The sequence below is a fragment of the Gallinula chloropus genome (assembly GCF_964237585.1).
Source record: "Gallinula chloropus genome assembly, chromosome: 2".
Classification (NCBI taxonomy): Eukaryota; Metazoa; Chordata; class Aves; order Gruiformes; family Rallidae; genus Gallinula; species Gallinula chloropus.
Genome location: NC_140086.1, coordinates 51,330,847 through 51,352,562, shown reverse-complemented (window position 1 = coordinate 51,352,562; position 21,716 = coordinate 51,330,847). Strand labels below are relative to the sequence as shown.

General features: G+C 44.5%; 1 protein-coding gene across 1 annotated transcript in view; it reads left to right on the top strand.

Annotated features, from left to right (window-relative positions):
- Positions 1-10,776: 10,776 nt before the first annotated feature.
- Positions 10,777-21,716, top strand: part of MIB1 (MIB E3 ubiquitin protein ligase 1) — a gene marked incomplete at its 5' end in the record, with an annotated part of 82,183 nt that continues 71,243 nt past the window's right edge. Inside the window, one exon of the mRNA XM_084280123.1 lies at positions 10,777-11,005. Coding sequence (XP_084136249.1) covers positions 10,777-11,005 — 229 coding nt within the window. The remainder of the gene's footprint in view (positions 11,006-21,716) is intronic.

Here is a 21,716-nt window from a genome sequence, read left to right as displayed (position 1 = left end):
AGTGACACTGATGTGTGCAACTGCTTTTCCACTTCTCACTGCTACTGCGAGGTGTCAGTGAGGATCAGAGAGGAGCAGATGTATTCTCTTAACTCCTGAGAGAAATTCTGCCTGCTCTATTTACAGCTGCATGGCGTGTTGCATGGGAGCTCTCACGTATTTGATGCTTCCCCCTTCAGAAAAAGGCACACAGTATCTGTGTCTTTTCCTCTGGAAAGTCCTAGGAGCACAGCTGATAACACAGAGATCCCCGAGCTGATCATCAGCTAGTTGAGATGCATGCATGCACCACAGGGCAAAGGGACTTTCCTTCTGCTTATTTTATGCCTCAGCTCCACGACCTGGTGAGAGAAGGCAGACTTCACTTAGTGAGACCTTCCATTTCTTACTTTATCCATGTTTTCTTGCTATAGCCAGATTTTAAAAACTCATTGAATCAGGAACCATAACCAAAAATAGAATGTGAGAGCTGAAAATGAGATGTGGCCTATTTCAATTGCTTCTCCTTACTCGGACAGATGTCAGCAGAGACATTCTGCTCTGACATAACACATCTGGGCCCAACTTCTTCTTGTTCACCATGAAATAGTGGTGGCAAGCTCTTGGCCACAACTTAACTTAAAGAGATACTGAAAGGGACTCTAGCTTTCCATAACACAGAGGAAAGTGCTACCGCATTCATGCTCTGTGATTAAATCCCCAGCTTTGGTGCAGCAGCACTGGACTCCAGTCCTGCTTTGACAGTATCATGAAAACCCATTGTAGTATCTAAAGACTTTGCGATCAAATGGTTGTTTCTGATTGCATTGCTAACTTGAATATGAGATTTTGAAACACCAAGCCTGTTTTACCATTCAGTTGACAAGTGGAAATCTACTTGTCACCTTCTTTTTCCTCTCAAGTAAAAGAAGTTTGTACAAGTTTAAGATTTTTTTTTTCATTAAAGAATCAGAATGATAAGCGTATGCAAAATAATTGTGGTATTAAGAAAGGTAAATCAATCAGAGTGTATTGCAATGCTCTGAAGAAATTTTAAAATACTGATTTTTCCTATCCTGTCATCTGTCCAGAGTTTCCAGAGACACAGCTACTGCAGGCATTGAAAAGAGAATGGGAATTGGTAAGCACAGGCTAGGGAAGGATCTGGGGTTTGTTTCTTCTCCTTGCAGCTGTTACAGAAAAAAGAAACTGAAAGGCTGGAAAACCTTTTGTCAATGTGCTTCCTCTGCTTCTGCTTATGGAGAACAGCCATGCCCAGGTCTTGGTCCTGACATGTTGGGAATGTGTGTTGTATGCCCCAGATCAAAGGATTTATCATCAAGGAACACTCCAGTGTGAGCAGCTGGAGTAGATAGCTCAGTTCTGAGAACATGTGATTTTAGGAACCTTTGGAGACACTAATTTGGCTGACTTTAGGATGCAGAAGAACCTGTTAGTTCTGGTTGTTGCTTACTGCAGACAGTTCTCTCACATTCAAGTCCTATGACCACTAAGCTGAAGAGCCCTTAGACCACCCAAAAACTCAAAAAAAATCTGTAGAAGAGGAGGTTCAGGGGAGACCTAATTGCTCCCTACAACTACTTGAAAGGCATTGGAATGGGCTGTGCAGGGAGGTGGTGGAGTCTCCATCCCTGGAGTTACTTAAAAGACGGTTAGATGTGCTGCTGGGGGACATGGTTTAATAGTGGATGGCAGGTTAGGGTGATGGTTGGACTTGATAATCTAAAGGGTCCTTTACAGCCAAGCCAATTCTATGATTCTATGCAAAGAAAAATTCCCACATGACTGAGAATGAAGAGGACACAGCATGTGTCCATGGGGCTAGAAGGCTTATAAATATATACACACATGTGACTGAAAAGTGGAAGGTATGGCTGTTGATTAGAGATCCTGCCCTTCTCAGTCAGACAAAACCAGCAGTTTAATGACTTCATTAACAATCTAGAGATTGAATGCCCAAAACAAGACCCAGACACAAAGGTTCATGAGGTGTTTCTGGTCTTTGACCACTACCCTGGGTTGCTTACTCATGGGAATATCAACAATGTCAGGCATACAAGACATTTTGGTTACTGTGTAAGCGTGTTGCTACACTGTTACTGATCTACGTAACTTCCTTCTGTTTTAAGCTATCTGCGACAGATCCTGCAGTCCCAGTGCTGGGAGTTTTTAATTCTTTAAAAGGTTATTCTTTGGCCTACAAGACATTTTGCAGAGCTGAAAAAGAAAATGCTGTATTCTGCTCATGTTACAACTGCTTCCAGGCAATTTAGTGATTGCAGATTGTGTGTGGGGGAAGAAAACAAGGTGGTCACTATGGTGTTTCAAACCCTTAACCACATCTTTTTCAGAGGAAGGCACTCATACATTCCTGGAGACATGCTATTTGCACTGTGCTCTCTAAGTGCTTTATAAAATGATTGCATCAACCTGGCTCTAACGGATTATAGATTAGGCAAAAAGGACACAGGATTGTTCTTTCACATTGTCTCCCAATTTATATTGCTTAAGCAGTAGCAAATAATCTACAGAAGCAATTGGCTAGTCAAAGCTTGATTTACATTTTTAACTAGGAGGCTACACTAGTCCTACGTTGTCGTTGTTTTATTTTTTGTTAGGGAAGGTGGCTTTCTGTATATTTAGGGGGGGACGACTGACATCCCAGTGGACAATTGCAAATTGGTCCCAGAATTGATTACAATAGGCACTGCAGCACCTCTGAGGAGGGGCAAAGTGACTTTTAACATCAGAGTTTTAAATTCATGATTCTGTTTTATACTCTTTTAACTGGCCTAACTTTATTATTCATCTAGTAAAATGGGAAAAATACCTTGGTGTCAGCCTGACCTATCTTGGGAACACTTTAAAAGCTTCCTGTGCAAACCATCCTAGATGTTTTCCATCAGTGCATGAAAGAGGGTGTTCACTGTTCCTGATATACCTTATCATCCCAGGAATGGGAGGAAAAAAGTGCATGTGAAAAATTCAAGCCAGCATTTCTTCAAGCCTTCCTCATGCATATTATAGATTTTCTTTCATTAAAGTGTGAATGAAGTCAGGGATTAATGAAGTCAGCGTAAATGTCCTATGCTGGAAGCTCCTCAAATTTGAGAGGAAAAAGCCATGCTGTGTTTATATTTGTACTCTTGGTCCTCATGAAAAAAAAAAAAAAAAAAAAATCAATGATTGCAGCATTAGTAATAGCTGCTTCTGCTTGTCCCCTTCTTCAGCTTTGTTGCTTTTACTACTATCTTCATGTTCCCATGCACCCATGCATCCATATCTTTTTCTCCCATGCCGCTTCTCTCCCTCATGAAGTATTTCACAGCTCTTTCCAGTGGTAAAGCCATAAGGAACATAAGATCAAAAGGAATATTTTGTATCATTTCATTTAACTGTCTTCAACTGTATTTCCTTCAAATAAAATGTATTTCAGTCCAGCAGCTATGCCAGGTATCCTGATTACGTGGCATTGGTGAGGCCACACCTGTGTCCAGTTCTGGGCCCCTCAGCGTAAGACGGACATTGAGGTCCTCAAGTGAGTCCAGAGAAGGGCAACCAGGCTGGTGAAGGGGCTGGAGGGCAAATCCTATGAGGAGCAGCTGAGGGGGCTGGGGTTGTTTATCCTGGAGAAGAGGAGGCTGAGGGGAGACCTTATCACCACCTACAACTACCTGAAGGGAGGTTGCAGAGAGGTGGGCGATGGTCTCTTCAGCCAGGTGACAGTGACAGGAGACAGGACAAGGGGAAATGGCACAAAGCTGCACCAGGGCAGGTTCAGGTTAGATATTAGAAAAAATAAATTACTGAAAGAGTTGTCAGGGCCTGGAACAGGCTGCCCAGGGAGGTGGTTGAGTCACCATCGCTGGATGTGTTTAAAAGACAGGTAGATGAGGTACTGAGGGATATGGTTTAGCATAGGACAGGAACAGTTGGACTTGATGATCTCAAAGGTCTTTTCCAACTTAGTCACTCTGTGATTCTGTGATTATAAATGCAACCACATAATCCAGTATTGTTTCACTTTCTGTTCAGGTGGTTGAAGATGCTTCCAACAGCTGCTGCAACACAAAGACTGCCCAATATTTGGAATGACTCTTGCAGGATCTAGTCTACACAAAACCCGTTCCCTGCATTTGAAAGCAACTGGCAAACAGCTAAATACAAAATCATGATGATACCCATTTGACTCACCATCATGTAAATAATGGTGATGAAACTTTGTTTTCTATCATTTAAAATGTTCACAGAAGAATTGAAATAAAAGTTAAAATTCACAGAAATGTGAATTAAATTGAAATTGGTTGCTTCATTCAGGAACCAAAGACGACAATCCATGGTATGCTGACAACTGAGAATATGAGACAATACAGGATAAAATAAATTGAAAGCAAGCAAATACATTGAGGATGCTTCTCTTAAATTCTTTTTTTCCTTAAAAATGCTACAGAACTTGAAGAACTTTCATAAGAGTACAGTAGAGCTGGAGGTTGAATCTAAGTTACATTTCCTCCTGACTCCAGAGAATCTTTATTGTACCTTACAGTGAAACATTTGCATTTACCTATTTTCATTCCTTTATGAACACTTCAAAGCGGATAAAAATTTTCACCATATATTTCAAACACAAACCCAAAGCATTTTAGAATGTTTTATAATAATGTAAAAAAAAAAACCAACCCAAACCACAACAACTTCCACACACATTCAGTAAACTCTTGTTCTACCTCCAGGCAGAAATATGTCCAGTGAACCTTTTTCATTTAGGCAATTTCTTAGATATTCTTTGGCATGTAAATATCCAAAAATATTTGTAAGGATTAGACATAGTCTTAAATTAGATGTATATTTAAAATGTTTACTTTATGCAAAGCATATAGCCTAATTTAGCAACGGGCTTTTTTTTTTTTTTTCAAAGTGTTTGAAAATTTCTAGCTGTGTTTTTAATAAATACAGATTGCAGACAGTCTATCAAAGTGTCTGGAAATTTTAGAATTTAGGTTTACACAATGTTGTGACTGGGACTGTTTTCTTATGACAAAACAGACAATGTTTAGTTTCTGCCTGAGTTATTCAGTGCTTGTTACTATTTAGCAGATTATTAAAATTAAACCTAGTTATTATTCAGTGCTTAAGTCATCTTTCAGGCATTAGTTGGTGCATATTAAGAGCCTTTGTAACACAAGAAAGACCTGTACTTGAATGTTTAATGATTAATCACATCGATTGCAATAGAAATTATCATGCACATAAATTAGGAACTTTCTTGATGAGCCATGCAGAGTTTATTTTCCTATCAGACTAAAAATATAACCTAGCTGTTTCTGACTGCAACTGAGAAATTGAAGTACTTTCTTTACAGTCTTTACAATCAGGAACTTTAAAGCCAGGAAGAAATGTATCCTTCTTCCAATGCACCATCTAATTTAAAAATCATCTATGAATAAAACATCAGTACACGGCAAAACATTTGGAAACGCCAGATAAGTAAGTGTACATTCTTTAATCCCCTGAGGTATGCTGAAATGGGACCCTATGTGTAGATGTGCAAACACAAGTGCATGGCATTGTAGTGTGTAAGCCCTAGATTGCTGCAGAATTTTTACTTATTTCATCTTTGAATATTTAAAACCTCAAGCATAACTCCATAGGTATGTTATTTCCTCTCCACTCAGAATGGTACAGCTTAGTACTAATTAAAGCTTTAACCAAGGGAGAAGACTCCAGGCTGCTCCTGCTAGGGAAAGATAATCTTGATCCTAAAATGCTTTTTGAACATGTTAGAGCTTTTTAGCCAGGTATGGGAAAAAATTAAAGCCTTCTTTTTAGTAGATCTCCATGGGACTAGTTTTGCTTCACAGCAGGAAAACGAAGAGATGTACTTATACCCTGTTCTCTGCTCAGCTGCTTTTCCTTCCCAGATAAGAAGCAGCAGATAGCACTCCTTAAAGAAAGAAACAGTGGCATGGACACTGTGGGTCAATGGATGTTCTAATTAATAGTTTCACAGAGGATGCCAGCAGCACCGTAAAAACCACCGAAGCAACCTGTTGCTTGACGTCGCGCTCGTTATCTGGCATTAAGAAATAATTTAACCTGCAGAAACTAGGGAAAAAAGCGATCCCAATCATTCGTGACGTTTCTGAGAATAGAGGAAGAAATTGGATAGTGTTGTGGATAACGTTCAGGATAGGTGTGCTTTAGCACTCATGGCCATGGGATGGCAGCAGAGGCTGGAGAATTAGGGGGTTTTCTCCATTAAAGTACGGATAACAGGATGTGGCCTGAAGTTCCTAACTGGCTCTTCAGATTCTAGAAAATATACATAATGTATATTTTCACTTAAAAAGATGTGGCACGTTCATCAGAACACAAGTTTCCGTAGAGAGTGATTACATGCTTTTAATTTTTTCAGTAAAGCAGCAGTTTTCACATAATTTGCTAATATTTCTATCTTTCTTCCCCAGTTAGTTATTTCCACCCAGAACAATAAGTAAGGCTTTTGGTAAAGCCAAGGCAGTTGTTTGTATTTTTTCCCCACTAATTCCTCTTCATAATACTTCTGTTCACAAGAAAAATCTGCATTGTAAACCCCCCTTTGAGGGAAATAAAAAAGTTAAAATCTAGAACAACTTCTGTTTTTGAAAGGAAGACCCAGAAAATCACTTGTTCTAATACAGAGTCTTGAACTGAAGAGGCAGAATTTTTGGACTCGGAGTGGTATAAATTAATGAGCTCTACCTTTGTATTTCAAAAAGAAAAATACAATTTGCTCATTATATGTAAACTAGATGCTCTTTTTTCAACTCCTGGGAAACTATTTATATCTATATCCTTCGTATGACGAAGTCTGAGAACTCAGGATTTGTGCAAGATAGTAAACAAAACCTCAAAACTCCCCAATTTAACAACTGTCTTTCCGTGAAGTTGGGATATTATTTTTTCTCCTAAACCATATAAAGGCAGGACTTTCACATGGGATCCTCTCCTGCAATAGGCACAGTCCCATTGCTGCACTGTGTGTTCCAGATCCTACACTGCAAGGTTAGCTTTAGTCAAACAAGACAGTCCAGAAAAAGCTTCTTTCAAAGTCTCTATTTAATCCAGGCAAATGCTTCTATTAGGATGCCCTGCTGGAGTGTGACGTTCTGCAGAACCAAGAGGCAGCCAGGCAGGGTTTGGACAGGCAGATCTCTGGAATGGCTTAGATGAACAGGGGTGTAGGCTGGATGACATCCAAATTCTATATCCTGTGACCCTTTGAGGGTTATTCTACCCTCTGGGAGGGTAGCAGCTGCTCCTGCAAGAAGCCAATACGCTCTCCAACAACAACAAAGAGTTTGGAGGGTTGTTATTAGGTTATGGACAGCACTGAATTCTGCATAAACCAGAGGTCTTCTCTCACGGCCCTTGCTGGATTGCTCTAATATGGCAGGAAGTAGCAAGGAAGACCATAATCACCAGCCAGAGGATGGCATGATTCAGCAGCGTTCAGAATTTTGGGTAGCCAGAGGAGAACTTGTTCTGTAGTTCTTTTTGTACATCCAGATTCCTGCTCTGAATGCATATTAGTGAGTCATGGCAATTACAGATGAATATGCTGGAGCACTGTGGATTCCCTTCCTCCAGCCTGTGATTTAACTGCTCTGTCATGACCACCTGAGGTATTCAAACCAGGGCTCTCTCACCAGGCAGGCAGCAGTGGTTGGTTACAGCAGCACTTTTCACATAAATAAGGCTTTTGGCAAATAAGCTTCACCTGCTTCTGGTGCAGCAATTGAAGGCAGCACTGATCTGCCAGCCTGCCCCAGCTGTCTACTCCTGTAACAGGGGTTATAGGGAAGTACTTACATAGTGTCATGCCTCTGCTGGCACTAGGTTTGAGGAGGTGTAAGAGTGAGATTTCTAGGTTGTAGACCCAAAAAGCAAAGAAATAAACCTTCTGCTAATGCCAGCAGCAAGGTTTTAGATGGCATTTTACTCTGCATTTTGAGGCCTGATAGATTAAATTACCTGGAGTGTGAGCACATGTTGGCTCTTAGGCTCTAAAATAGCCATCCTGTGCGATGAGGGGCAATTGCAGGTTTCGGAGAGTTGATAAACTCTCAGTGTTCATCAGAAGAGAACAGTCCTGTCAATGGACCAAAGTCTTGTTAGAGACAACTGAAAATGCCGCGTGCATTTATACCGTGCAAGGGGAGCACTCACATCCAGCCCAGAGGTGCTGTGTTCTGGTTATCACCTCTATTTTTGTGTGTCTGAGCCACCTCTAAAACAATCCAGGCATCTTTAGAGATTCTGTCAGGTAAACCATTTGATAGAAGAAGCAGGTGAGTAGAAGAGGCAGGGGCTATTGGGACAGACAGAGCAGGAGTGCTCAGGAGGGGGATTACCAGGAAAGAAGCTCCAGTAGAGTGTCTGCCCACATGCGCTGCTGGTGAACTGCAGCAGCACACTCTCCACATTATATTTAGAATTTCTTGTGGAAATCAACGTAAGGGATGAACTCTTCTGATTAGCTCTGGGATAACTAATTCTGATCTCAGACTTTGCTGGTTTTCCTGGCATGTATTTCCTGGTTGCAAAAAAGCCTTTTTTATCCAACCCTATCAAAGAGAAATAGAAAAATGTGCTCCGGGTTATTTTTAGATATGCATGAACCTTATAGGTTCTAGGGTTACACACTACTATACCTTTTGCCTATAACTATCAAAGCTTGAAAAAGTAGAATGAGGCAAATGGAAACATTATGACCATAGATAGAGACTAGCTAGATCCTTCAAAAGACCAAGAACCCTCCAGAATTTCTGGGATATTCTGCCATGTGTTATACATTTAATTTCAATTCTGTGTACCAAATGTAATGAGCTACTACAAGCTGCAGGTAGCATTTGTGTGGGGGGAAGCATCTACAAGAAACCCCAAACTGCCGGGCAATCACTTGCTTTCTTGCGGTGCTCTTAGCATTTTGAGGTTTCCACTGCAGATGTAGGAATTGGACACTGCTTGGGAGTGCCTATTGTCAGGACACACTTTCTCGTTTAAGGCTACATTCTTCAAGCTTAGCATGGGCTAGGGGGGAATGAATTATGTGAGGAATGCGGTGGTAGTCTGGTGGTTACATGTTCATGTTATTCTGCTCCGCTATACATATTGTGAGAAAACTACACAAAAGAAGTCGGGAAATGAGCTCATATGCTCTTCTAGCCACATTAATAACCACAGAGGTGGAAGGAAGCACAGAAACAGTAAAAAATACCCGGGACTTAAAGATAGCTGGGCTGCCTCTTATCAGCCATTTCCCCGTTGACTAAGACATGGTATCCTTCTGTCTGATTCAGACTTGTCTGGTCTTTAAGATGGATGCTTTTAAAACATTTTCAAAGAACATGATTAGAGACAAAAACAATTGGAGGACCATTTTATAAAATAAAATGAAAATTCATATTCCACAGAGGATTAACCAAGACACGGGGAGTTAAAGGAATGGGGGTCTCATGAGCCTGCTAAGGCTTCGTGAAGAAGGTATGTGCTCAGAGTTTGAGTAGGCATGTCTTCCGCAAGGGATGCCCCGAGGTGGGAAGGGCGGGTGGGGGTACAGATGCCCCCGTTTTGCAGACCAGAGCACCTGAATACCAGCTTACAAAGCTCCTGGGCTACAGAAGTACAGCCCGGCTAGATTCGCCTCAACAGCCCGCCGGTCTCCTGCCCGCAGTCTGAAAACGCTACGGGATTTCAGGGCACGTTAAGCGTCTGACACACGAGGAAGACGCGGTGCGGATTTGCCGAAGCCCGACCGCGCAAGGCGTGGTTGACGCGTCCCTCTGTCGCTAGAGGCACGGCGGAACGGGCAATTTCTCCTGGAAGGCGCGGGGAGAAGGCGGTTTAGGAAGCTTGACCGCAGGAGCGGCCTCACTGCCGCCGGAATCGCCTCAGCGTCAGGCGGGCCGGGCCGGGCAGCAGCTCTCGGGGGGCTCGACGACGCCCGCGCCCCACGGAAGGAGCGGGCAGCCTGGCGAATTGGGGGAGCCCCGGGCAGCGATAGATAAATCCCTGCTCCCTCCTTTGCTTTCTCCCATTCCCACCGGCACAGGCCCGCGGCCGGCTGGGAGAAGGGGGAAGGGGGGAGGGCACCGGAGCACGGGCCCGGCCCTCCACCGCGCCGGCTCCGCGAGGTGGCGCTCGAGCACCGCTCGGCCTCGCCCAGAGCCAGCCGTGGTGCGGCTGCGTAGAGGCGCCGGGGCGAGCGCATGCGCAGCGCGGGGAGGCGGGCGCGGAGGGCGGCCGCCGGTCTCCCTGGTGCCGCCGCCGTCGCCGCCGCGGCCGCAGTTCCCGGATGTAGCGGCGGGCGCGCGGGGCGGCGGTGGCTTTCCGCTGTAGGGCGCGGGCGGGCGCTGCGGGCTGGGCCGTGCGGGGCGGAGCGGGCGGCACGGGCCGCTGCGGCGCCGGGGATGGGCGCGTAGGTAGGAAGCAAACAGGCGAGCGCGGAGAAAGTCGGCCGGAGACTCCCGCCGCTCCGGTCGCGTCCCCCAGCCCGTCGGAAGGGTCCGTCCCTCCTCCTCGGCTCGCCGTCGCGCCAAGATTGCCCCCCTCCCTCCCGTCCTCTTCCCGCTCTCGCCCTGTCGGCAGTCGCGGCCGCTGCTCGCCGACCCCGAGGCTGAGGCAGCCGTCCCCGAGCCGGAGGCAGCCGTCCCCATCGGGGTCCCCCTTCGCCGCCTGCAGACTGCGCGCCCCCTCCTGCCGCCCCGGGGCCCGGCCCCGCGGGGCGTCGCCGGGATGAGCAGCTCGCGGAACAACCGGGTGATGGTGGAGGGAGTCGGGGCCCGGGTCGTCCGGGGCCCGGACTGGAAGTGGGGGAAGCAGGATGGCGGCGAGGGCCATGTGGGCACCGTCCGCAGCTTCGAGAGCCCCGAAGAGGTGGTCGTGGTGTGGGACAACGGAACCGCCGCCAACTACCGCTGCTCCGGGGCCTACGACCTCCGCATCCTCGACAGTGCGCCCACCGGTGAGCGGCGGCCGGGGGCGGGAGGGAAGGGGCGCACGGCCCTCTCGAAGGGGGTGGGGGGCAGTACCCGAGGGCAGCAGGGTGAGGCTCGGGGCCCGGTACTGGGGGAGGTTTTCTCCCCTTCTTTCCCTTTTCGGGATGCGCCTTTCCCCCTCGGTTTTGCGGGGGCGAAGCCGGGTACTCTTCCCCCTTCCTTCCCATGGCCGTGCGTGGGGGTGTGTGTGTGTGTGTTGTGTGTGCATATGTGCGTGTACACGCTGACTTAGGATAAATGCCTAGTGCGTGGCCGTGGGGAGAGGAGAAGTTGTCCTGGGACTTTTTAAATTGGGGTAGACAAAAGTGATCTGCCACAGAGAACTGGCTCCGGGTTTGCTGGGGCGGGGGCGAGGGAGGGTTGGGGGGGGGGGGAGGGTGGCACGGAGGGATGGAACCGAGAGCATGGCACCTCGGGGTTGGGGTTTGGGTTTGGTTTTTGCACACACACACACATAGAGCCGCCCCTTGAATTTGTGGTTTAGAGCTGTTTCATAAAATGGTGACGGCCATTCAGAGTCGAGCCTAGGGAGGCTTGCAGAACAGAGGTGTAGCACCTTTTTGCTAAAGATGACATCAAGTGGCTGAAATACTGGTTTTGTCTCCTAATCGGCGTGTGGCCTTTTATCTGTATTGCCAGATCTGGCGTAAAGCAGCTAAAGTACCGGGAAAATACGCGTTCCTTCGTTCGTGTAATTACTTGATATATGTGCTTTAAATTCAGTCAGTTTGGACAATGGATTTAGATCGGCACTGACATTATGCGGCAGTGTTAGTATTGCAAACGCTGCAGGGAAATGTTCGGTTTAGGACCTGTTTTTACAGTGTTGTTGAGTTTCATCAGAAATAGTGAGGTGAATTTTGGGCTGGCCAGGATTGCCTCAGTAGCGAGGCAACTAGAGTGATTTGTTGGGGTACTTGGATGGGCTGTTTTTGTAACGTGACTTTCATTTAGAATATGATGGAGAGGAGAGACCATCTTTGAGGCAGCTACGTGTAGTGTTACAGAAAGGGAAATTATAGCAGTGGGTTGAAGCTGATGTGCTTTTGAAGAGGTGGCATAATGAAATTCATTCTAATTAATTACAAAAAAGTTGCTCAGGAAAAAAAAAACAAAACAACACACCACAAGTTGCATGGTGAGCCTTTTATTAGAGGGGTTTAATTTTTCTATTTCTGGGTACCTTCTGCTCCCCTCGTTTCGTAGTTGGCTTTTGGTTGTTTTGGAGGGTAGATGCTATTAAAACGAGCCCCAAATGCTTTTGAAGTGGACCTTGTAACAGAGAGTTGAGCGTAGTCTTTCATGTTGTCGCCTCTTGTTTGTGCTTTGAAACTTTACCTGCATTTGATGTCTTGTTAAAACCAGTGGGACTGCTTCTGCTTAAAACTGAAGAGTAGGCATAGATGTTGACTATGAGCTTTGAAGGCTCATTATTCTAGCTCTGCTTGATGTATTTGCAAACTGATAGTATCCTGTTAGCTGCATGTGGAAGCCTACGCTTAATACGAGTCCCTGATTTTTGTTTTGTTTTGGATTTTTTCTGCTTTATTCCTTCTAATTTTCCATTGTGTTTCTACTTCTGTGTTAGAATTTTAATTTCCACTTCAGGCAGAAGTATGTATAGTGCTGTGGGGAAAAAACCTTACAAACGTTGCTCTTTTCAGGCTTTGCAAAATGGTATTTCTCTTGCTGAGGTTTCTGTCTAATGTGTGCACCATCCTCATGAAACTGCTGCGTGAATCTCCCTAGGGTTGTTTTGTAGCTAGAGGGAGTTACTTTTGAGGTCATCCTTCCCTGGAGGAAGGAAGAGTAAAAATCTGTAAACTAGTAGCAGCAGAAGGGCAAAGTTAATTCATTTAGGATCCTGTCAATTTAGACTGAAATCTTGAATATTTTTATTTTTTTTTTACTACTGATTTGCTTTGTATTCTGGGGCAAATCGCTTCCCTTCAGTTTCCACCTCTTTGTAGTGACTTGTTTTTTTCTACAGTAGTGACTATCTGTTGTTTAAAACGAGGGGCTTTGACTTTGGATGATGGTTTGCTACCTCTGGGGCATTTAGATAATTTTGATATAAATAGCTACAGGAAAAGCAGGATTAGGTGGTAGGAATTTCTAACTATAGCATTAATAATGATGCTGTTGAGCAATGAGATGCTATAAATTATGAGGGGTTTTTTTTGTTTGTTTGTTTGATCATGGCTTTTATAGTTTAAAATGAAAAGAAAATCTCTGGTTCATAAATTTGCAGTCACAACATGATTGTAAGTTGATAGTGAGAATAAATGTAAGAACACAGTGGTAGAAAGCAAAATTAAATGATTAGTTGCTGGAAGTTATTTTTATTAGGTCTTCAAAACCAGACTTCAGTATATAAGGTCTTAGAAGTGGTGCTTGCAGCCAGAGATGTGGCTTTGATGAGTTTGAGGCCTGTACAGCCAGAAAGAGGAGTGATGTATCAGAAACCCATTGTGTTACCAAAGTAATGTTTGAAGCTCATTCTATTAAAAAAAAAAAAAATAAATTCAAAGCCAAAAAAACTCCCGAGATCTGCTGCAGATGTAGTCATCTAGGTAACAAATGATTTGTGATAGGAAGTTTTTGTTTGTTTGTCACCTATGTCTACCAAGCCAGCCGTATTAGCTGCCCGTTGGTGGTCATATTTACATTGGCCAGCATTTCTTTAGCAACACAGAGCAATTGAGGGGGATTAGTAAACAGAATCTGAAAAGAAACAAAATTTCAGTGAGAAGAAAGGAAACTTCAGTTAGGTCCTGTGTAGCCTGCTGCTGAATGGAGTCCATGGTGGGATGGGGTACATTAGCAGTACAGTGTGGTTGCCCCATTACTTGCAAATAAGTCCTGGCCCTCCTGTGAAGTAGTGTTTTGCTGGGATCTTGGAGTCTTGAGAGTCTCCTTTTTTTGCTGGTAGTGTTTGTGGGGGGGGGAGGAAAAAACAACCCAGAAAGCAGTAAGTTTTGAGAGTTGCTGAACAGAAGCTAAAAGTATATAAACCCAAGTTTATATTTAGAAAGGAAGGCAGCCTTTTGCCAAAGGAGAAGGGACTGCAGTAGCATGTTTGTGGAGAGCACTCCTACTGTGTTCACATGATGCTCGGGTTCTTTACAGAAATTTTCTGTGTTTATTATCTCTCTGAACATTTGCTTCCTAGAAAACTTAGGCAAAAATTTGTCATCCCTTTCCCCTTTTATATGGGTGGTTCAAAGTAACAATGTTGTTTTTCTGCTTAAAACACTTACCCAGTGGTGTTTGAGCAAGGGGAGTTGGCTGAGGGGCTGGGGCCAGGAAGTGGATCCTGAGGTGGAGTTACAATAATTCATAGTGCAGCTGAAGCGAGCATTGGTGGGGCGTGGAAAGCCCTGTGTGCTGTGTTCTGCTAATGCTGAGATTTGAGGGGTTACCTGTTGAAGATGGAGTAGTGTTTTGTACTCATCTTGGTAGTTTTCTGTAACCTGAAGGGTTGTCATGAAGTCAGAGGATTTTAAAAGGTAGACCGCTTTGAAAGATATATCCTGTGTATTTGTTTATTTGTTCTTGATCTTGCCATCAAGTGTAATTTAAGGTAAATAGTCTTAATATTTTTAAGGGCTATTTGTAAATGCATACAGAACCCCTCACAACTGAAAAAAAATAACAACTTTGTGAGCAGTAGTACTTGGAAAGCCTATTTTTGTTTGTGTTTTGGGTTTTTTTTTTAAATATAAAAGTGTCCTTTGTTCTTTTTTCCCTCCTGTCTCCTACACAGTAATCCCCTCTGTCCTTATGTATCTTGTGATACCCTTACCAAATAGGACACATGCTTTGGCAAGCCTGGCATCTCTTATCTATAATAATTGATCATCTGGCTGATGCCAAACAGGGTAATTAACAGATGAGTTCTGTTTGTGGGGACACTGATTTGAGTTTCCATGCAATTTGTTTGAATCTGGTTAATCTCCTAAGAGTTCTCTGTTTTCACTTTGTCTGGAGTCTAGCTGGAGTGCAAATTATCTGGAATGGAGGAATGGAATGAACAAAACAAAACTTTGCTATTGCTTTTTAAGTTGGGGCATCCGTTTTCAAAGTAGTTTATGACATCCCTTGGCTGGTGGTACTATTGTCATTATGATAGAAAAGGATTTTGGTTTATGAGAGTTATGTAGAGAATAACAAGTCCAGTGGAAACCAGTTTTTGTTAGTTCTGAAAAGTGACTGAAATCACTATTGACTTCTGGGCTTAACAGTGAGTGGTATGGATACACCTTGTGCATCTTGTTTTATTGTTAAAAGATCCTTTTATTGAACAGTTATATGTGAGATGGGGAATACTGGATTTAATGGTGTGGACTGAGGTTGGAGGGACATTTATGTTAAAAGTATGGAGCATGGTGAAAGTACCCTTCTTGTTACCTAGCTTCTTTTGTTTTTTTCAGTGCAACATGGAGGATGATACAAAACCTGCTTCATGTTGAAATAGGCTGTTCCTAGGAAGTTTTGAAGAACATGTAGCGGTTTCGTTTTTGCATTTGTTGTGGTTTAGTCCCAGCTGGCAGCTGAGCACCACGTGTCCTCTCACTCACTCCTTTACCCCCAGCGGGATGGGGAGGAGAATGGGAAGGTAAAATTTGTGGGTTGGGATAAGCACAGTTTACTGGGACAGCAAAGGAAGAGGAAAATTAACATTGTTGTTAAGATAACATACAAAGCAGGTGATACAAAATGCAATTTGCTCACCTCCTGTGATCTGATTCTTAGTTCATCCCAGAGCAGTGATCTGCCCCCAGCCCCTCCCTTACCCTTCTGCACCCCCCAATACTGAGCATGATGTCATAAACTCTTTGGCTAGTTTGGGTCAGCTATCCTGGCGGTGTCCTTTGCAGCTTCTTGTGAAAAATAACTCTATCCCAGCCAGAACATTATCCACCTCTCACTCTTTACCATCTTTGTTGAATATGTGTAGTTAATCTGTATAAATATGGGAAATTTGGCTTTAAATGGCATGTGTATTTGGAGGAGTGAACCCCTGTGTGCCCAGCGCCTGCTTAATAGTCACCGAGGCTACTGAGTTTTGATTCTGGCTTTTTGAGGCTTCAATGTCATGTCCAGGTCCTATACTTTTCAATTAATCACCTCCACTCTCCCTGTCTTCGTGTGTGTATATCCACATATAAAACCACATGCAGAGATATACACACACACAGACAGAGCTGCCATTCTGTTTGTCTATGGGCCATCCCTCTAAAGTGTCCGTTGAGTTTATTTAGTCCATGACTTTGCACCCCATCCATCATAACAGTCTTTCAGGGCAGGAGTGGTGGTCTGTGCTGTTGGATTGTTGCGTGCTGCATCCGGAGCTTGCGGTTGGTGTACCTGGTGAGGTCCATGCTCACGGTCTGCAGGTGGAAGATGTCAGTCTTGAAGAAGTTGCTGGGTGGTTGTTGCTGAAGCCAGTTCTGGTTTCATCCCCTCGGCGCTTTACTCCGTGCCGTCAAAGTTCATTGTTTGTCAAGTTAGGTGATTCTTACTGTGGTACCAGTTGTAGTAGTGATGACATACAATGTTGGCAATTAACATCATACAAATTAATCTATGGGCCATTCTCATCATACATTGGACTTCACCATCCTTCTGCAACATGCACCAAGTGCATCCAGGTCTTTGGGTTTCCTTGTGCCTGAAGCAGGGCTAACCCAAACTGTCCTCCCCAAAGTATTCTTCATGTGCTCTATGGGGACTCTATCTCCTTCCGTAATATATGGAAGTTTTGATTGACTCAGTTCTTTTGGGGGTGTCATGTTACCAGAAGACTTGTCTTTCAAAGCCCAGGATAGTGTTCCGGGTGGCAGTGTGGGGCACAGGACGTTTCCAGCTCTCTGGTGGTGGCTTCCATCATTATAAGCACACAGTACTTGTCTTGGTGAGTTTGTGGGAGTTTGATGTGATCAATCTGCCAGACCTCCCCATATTTGTACCTCACCCATTGTCCTTCATACCATGGAGGTTGTAACTGCTTGGTTTGTTTAATCACAGCACACTTCACATTAATGAATAACGTCTGATAGTACCCATGGTAAAGTCCACCCCTCAACACGTGTCCATCGATATGTTGTGTCTCTTACATGATGGCATTGAGGTGTCAAGGGCCTAACAAGCTATACATAATTCACCTTTATTTTGCCAGTTGAAATATACCTGAGCTACTTCACTTTGAGCAGCCTGATCTGTCTGCTGGTGGTTCTGGTGTTCTGAGTTTTGGTCATCTGTGTGACATACTTTCACAACCAGCTTCTCCAGCTGGGCAGCAGTATCTTGCCACAGTGGGACAGCCCAGAGGGGTCACCTCTGTGCTGCCAGTTCCTCTGTTTCCATTGCTGTAACCACCCATACAGGACATTTGTCATCACCTGTGAGTTAGTTTATAGGTAGAGTATTGACTGGTTTTCTCTTTTGGCAATGTCTGGAGCCAGCTGGATGGCTTTCATCTCTGCAGACTGATTCATCTTCTCCTTCATCAGTTTCTGCGACTTGTCATGTAGGAGTCTATACACCAGCCTTCCACCTCCAGTGCTTTCCCACAGACCCATCAACAAATGGGGCATATTCCTTCTCATTTCACAACAATTTATTATATGGTGGGACCTCTTCAGCAGAGGGAGGGGCTGGGCTTCAGTACCAATCACTTCTAAAGCAGCTCAAAATCCTTCATATTCTGACAATATCTCTTCTTCAGTTGGACTGTAGTGGGCCTTGGATCCCCTGTATCCCTGATTCCAAAAGCCCAGACGTCAACCTCAAGTCTCCCCTGGTGCTTTCTGCCAGAGACTCCAGGTAGGGCTGTTTTCCCCAGCTGTATTGTAGATCACGTTTTTTACATCTTGTCCTGCCTGGAATGGCCCAAGTGCTACTGTGTGGGCTATTTCTGGTTTGATTTGGTCAAAGCCTTGTTGCTGCTTAGGCCCTCATTTGAAATTGTTGTTCTTGGTCACTTGCTAGAGAGAGAGGGCTTACAAGGAGACCATAATTTGGAATATGCATTCTCCAAAAATACACAGCACCTAAGAAAGCTCATGCTTCTGTTTTGCTAGTTGGTGGAGGCCTAGCTGTGGTGTTGATCAAATCACTTGGGATCTGATGACACCTGTCTTGCCATTTTATTCCTAAAAACTGGTTCTCCTGTGCAGGTCCCTTGACCTTACTTTATTTTATGGTGAAACCACCTTTTAGAAGGATTTGAATGATTCTGTTCCTTTTCTCAGAAACTCATGCGATGTTGCCCCATACAGCCGTGTCAATATTGTACAGGTGCTCTGAGGCTTCACCCTTTTCCAGTGCAGTCTGGATCAGCTCATGGCAGATGGTGGGGCTGTGTTTCCACCATTGGGACAGTCAAGTCCAGGTGTAATGGATGCCCCTCCAAGTGAAAGAAAACTCTGCCCTGCAGTCTGCTGCCACAGGGACTGGAGAAAAACATGTTTGCAGTATCAGTGGTGGTGTACCACTTAACCTCCCTTGACTCCAGTTCATATTGAAGTTCCAGTAGGTCTGGCAAGAAAGAACCCAGCTGTGTGACTTCATTCTGGCCACAAAAGTCTACTGTCAGTCTCCACTTTCCATTGGACTGGCCAGATGGGACTGTTAAAAGGGATGCTAGTTCTGCTGCTTGCTCCTTGGCTATCCAGTTGATGAATGAGCTTATGGATGGGAATCAGGGAGTGTCAACTGGTGCAATTTTGCTGCAGGTGGTGCACTGTTGTGGTAGTGATTGGCACCTTTTGTTCTTCAGCCCTCAGCAGCACCATAACACAAGAGCCTTCTGAGAGACCTGTCAAGGAAGACTGGTTCAATTTGTCTCCAAGGCAGCTATACTAAAACCCCTGCAAATACCCTTTTTGGTCCTTAAAATTCCCTCTATGGAGATAGTCTATACCCAGGATGCGTGGAGCCTCTGTGCCAGTCACAATGGGATGTTTTTCCCAGTCATTCCCAGTTAGATTCACTTCAGCCTCCAGTACAGTTAGCTGTTGGAATCCACCTGTCGCTGCAGAAATACAGATGTATTCTGCCCCTTAATGGCATCAGGGCACACTGTGCACCAGAGCCTTATGTCCTTGTGGATCTGACATGCCGGGCCATCAGATTCACGCAGTCCCATAAACCCAGTTCTTCTCCACCTTGCTGGAGGCAGGGCCCCTCTAATCCTGCTCATCATGGGTTTTATTCACATTTTGTATAAGTGATCTAGAAGTCCCTTCAAGAGGATCATAACTATGCTCAGGCCTTCCACTTGGTCTGGGCAACTGCCACTGGAAAATTGGAGCAGGATTTTTCTTGGAAGAATCCCCTTTTGTAATTGTTTGGGGTTTGTTTTTGTTGCAATGCATGTACATGTGCCTCTAGGGTTGAGGTTTGTTTTCCATTCCATTTTGTCATGTCCTCTCTGTGCTGTGCAGGTAGAACCACAACATGTCTAATAGTGTCTACCTTTTATATCCTCTCTTTCAAGCAATGGGATACTTACTTCTAGCAGCTGAGATACTGGTCCATACAGGTGGAGAGCAGGGCATGCTCTCTTTGAGTTGCTGGACCTTTCTGGGCAGTTTCTCCATAGCAAAGGTGGAGGAGGAAGAGTATTTTGTATTACTGGAGTCAGCCGTCCACTTCGTTCTCGCTCATTGCCTCATTGTCCATCACTGACAGTGAGCTGGTATGTGACAGTTGTGTGTTCCATACAAACTTTCACTACATGAGTTGTGTGCATTGGACTTCATCTGGATATATGGGTAACTGTGCCTTCTCTGGGTCATAATAAGCCATCTCCCACATGGCTAATTCCCTCAGGTACTGAGTAACTCACTCCCACAGTGGTCCACTTGCCTGGCTGACATACATCTTCACTGATGGGATACCTTTCCCTCATGCCTGAGGGAAGTTGTCTCCAGAGGCTGAGGGCTTGTGTCTTGTTCCCTATCGTTTTGTCAATAGTCCCTTTCCTAGACAGGGATCCCAGGGCTGCCTGGCTTCCCCACCTTCTGATTCTAAGCTATGGGCCCCATTATCCCAGCATTGGAGCAGCCAAGTGATGATGTACCTGCCTGGATAGTGGCTGAAATCTTTGCATGTCTTGCAGCTCACTCAGGGACAGGCTGAGCTTGAGGGTTCTGCTTCATTGTCACCTCTTACTAAGTGAACTCCATTTTTTGTGCATAGGGGCAACTGATACCTGTCTGGTTGTTTGTGGGTTTTGTTGTGGTTTTTTCGCTCAGCTCCAGAGCCTGTCACCAGGGTTTGAGTAGCCACAGTGCTTGTTGTTCTGTATGCCCTCTCTTCCCCCTGAGGGTGCTGTCTGATATCGAGTAGTATTTAGTAGATAGCAGCCAGCACCCAGCATGTGGCATTAAGTTGTGCCTCGTTGGAATAGCCAAAGCATTTTCCTTTCTGTGATTTTATCAGTGTCTTGCAGTTGTGTGGGAATGAAGTTCCAAGCCACTGGAAGTGAGAAGTTCTCCTCATACCTGCCCATATTGTCCCACATACTGTGTGCCCCATGACTAGTCAGCCTTGGGGCAGATCTCTCAGTGGTATTTTTAAAACAATTTGTTGTAACCTGAAAGAATATCTGAAACACTTTCGGGAGACATAGCAATAAGAACATGCTGGCTTGAACATCCCATGGGTATTCAGAATCCTTGGAAGCTGTTGTAGCCAGCCTGAAGGAAAAAACAGGAGAAAGTATCAAATATTCTGCCCCCCAGCCCCATCTTTTCCAGAGATTGGGTACAATTATTAATTCAAAAAAATGTCTGAGGTATGGGCATAATGGTGATGCCACATGCAAATACCAGCTTAACCTCATCACCAGTGATGCTGTCATCTTCTAAGTCGATACTACACAGTACAGCAAAATGAGAATCCTGATCCCTTTCCCAAGGTGATAAACAGCACCATGGGGAACATATACAGCAAGTAAGGGTTTCCGTACGTAACACAACCCTGTCAACAAACAAAACACCATTGTGACCAGTAGTCATTTAATTAATATAATAAATGTGTATAAAGAATTTGTTTTAACATGGTCTGGTCAGAGCTGTCATTATCTCCACCACATCAGGGGCCAAATAGGACTGTTGTGGTTTATCCCCAGCTGGCAGCCGAGCACCACACAACTGCTCTTTCACTCACATTTACCCCCTGTGGGATGGGGAGGAGAATTGAAAGAAAAAGGTAAAATTCATGGGTTGGGATAAGGATAGTTTACTAGGAAGGCAAATGAAGAGGAAAATAACAACAATGATAAGGTACAAAGCAGGTGATGTGATAGGCAAGGCAATTTGCTCACCGCCTGGAACCTGATTCCCAGCCTGACCCTGGGAAGTGATTCCCACTTATATACTGAGCTTGATGTCGTGTGGTATCAAATACCCCTCTGGCTAGTTTGGGTCATCTGTCTTGGCTGTGTCCTCTTCTTTGCTTCTTGTGACAATTATCTCTATCCCAGTCAAAAACTGGCACAGCATTATCTCATTAGAGACCTAAAGTGCTCTGCACAGCTGGCCAGCTGCAAGGCTGATGTTTAAATTCTGAAGTTTTCATGCACATTAATGTATTCCAGTAGCTTGTTTAAGGCTTTCTTTCCTAATATAAACTTTCTAAAGCTTGACCTTTCTTAAATAGCATTCC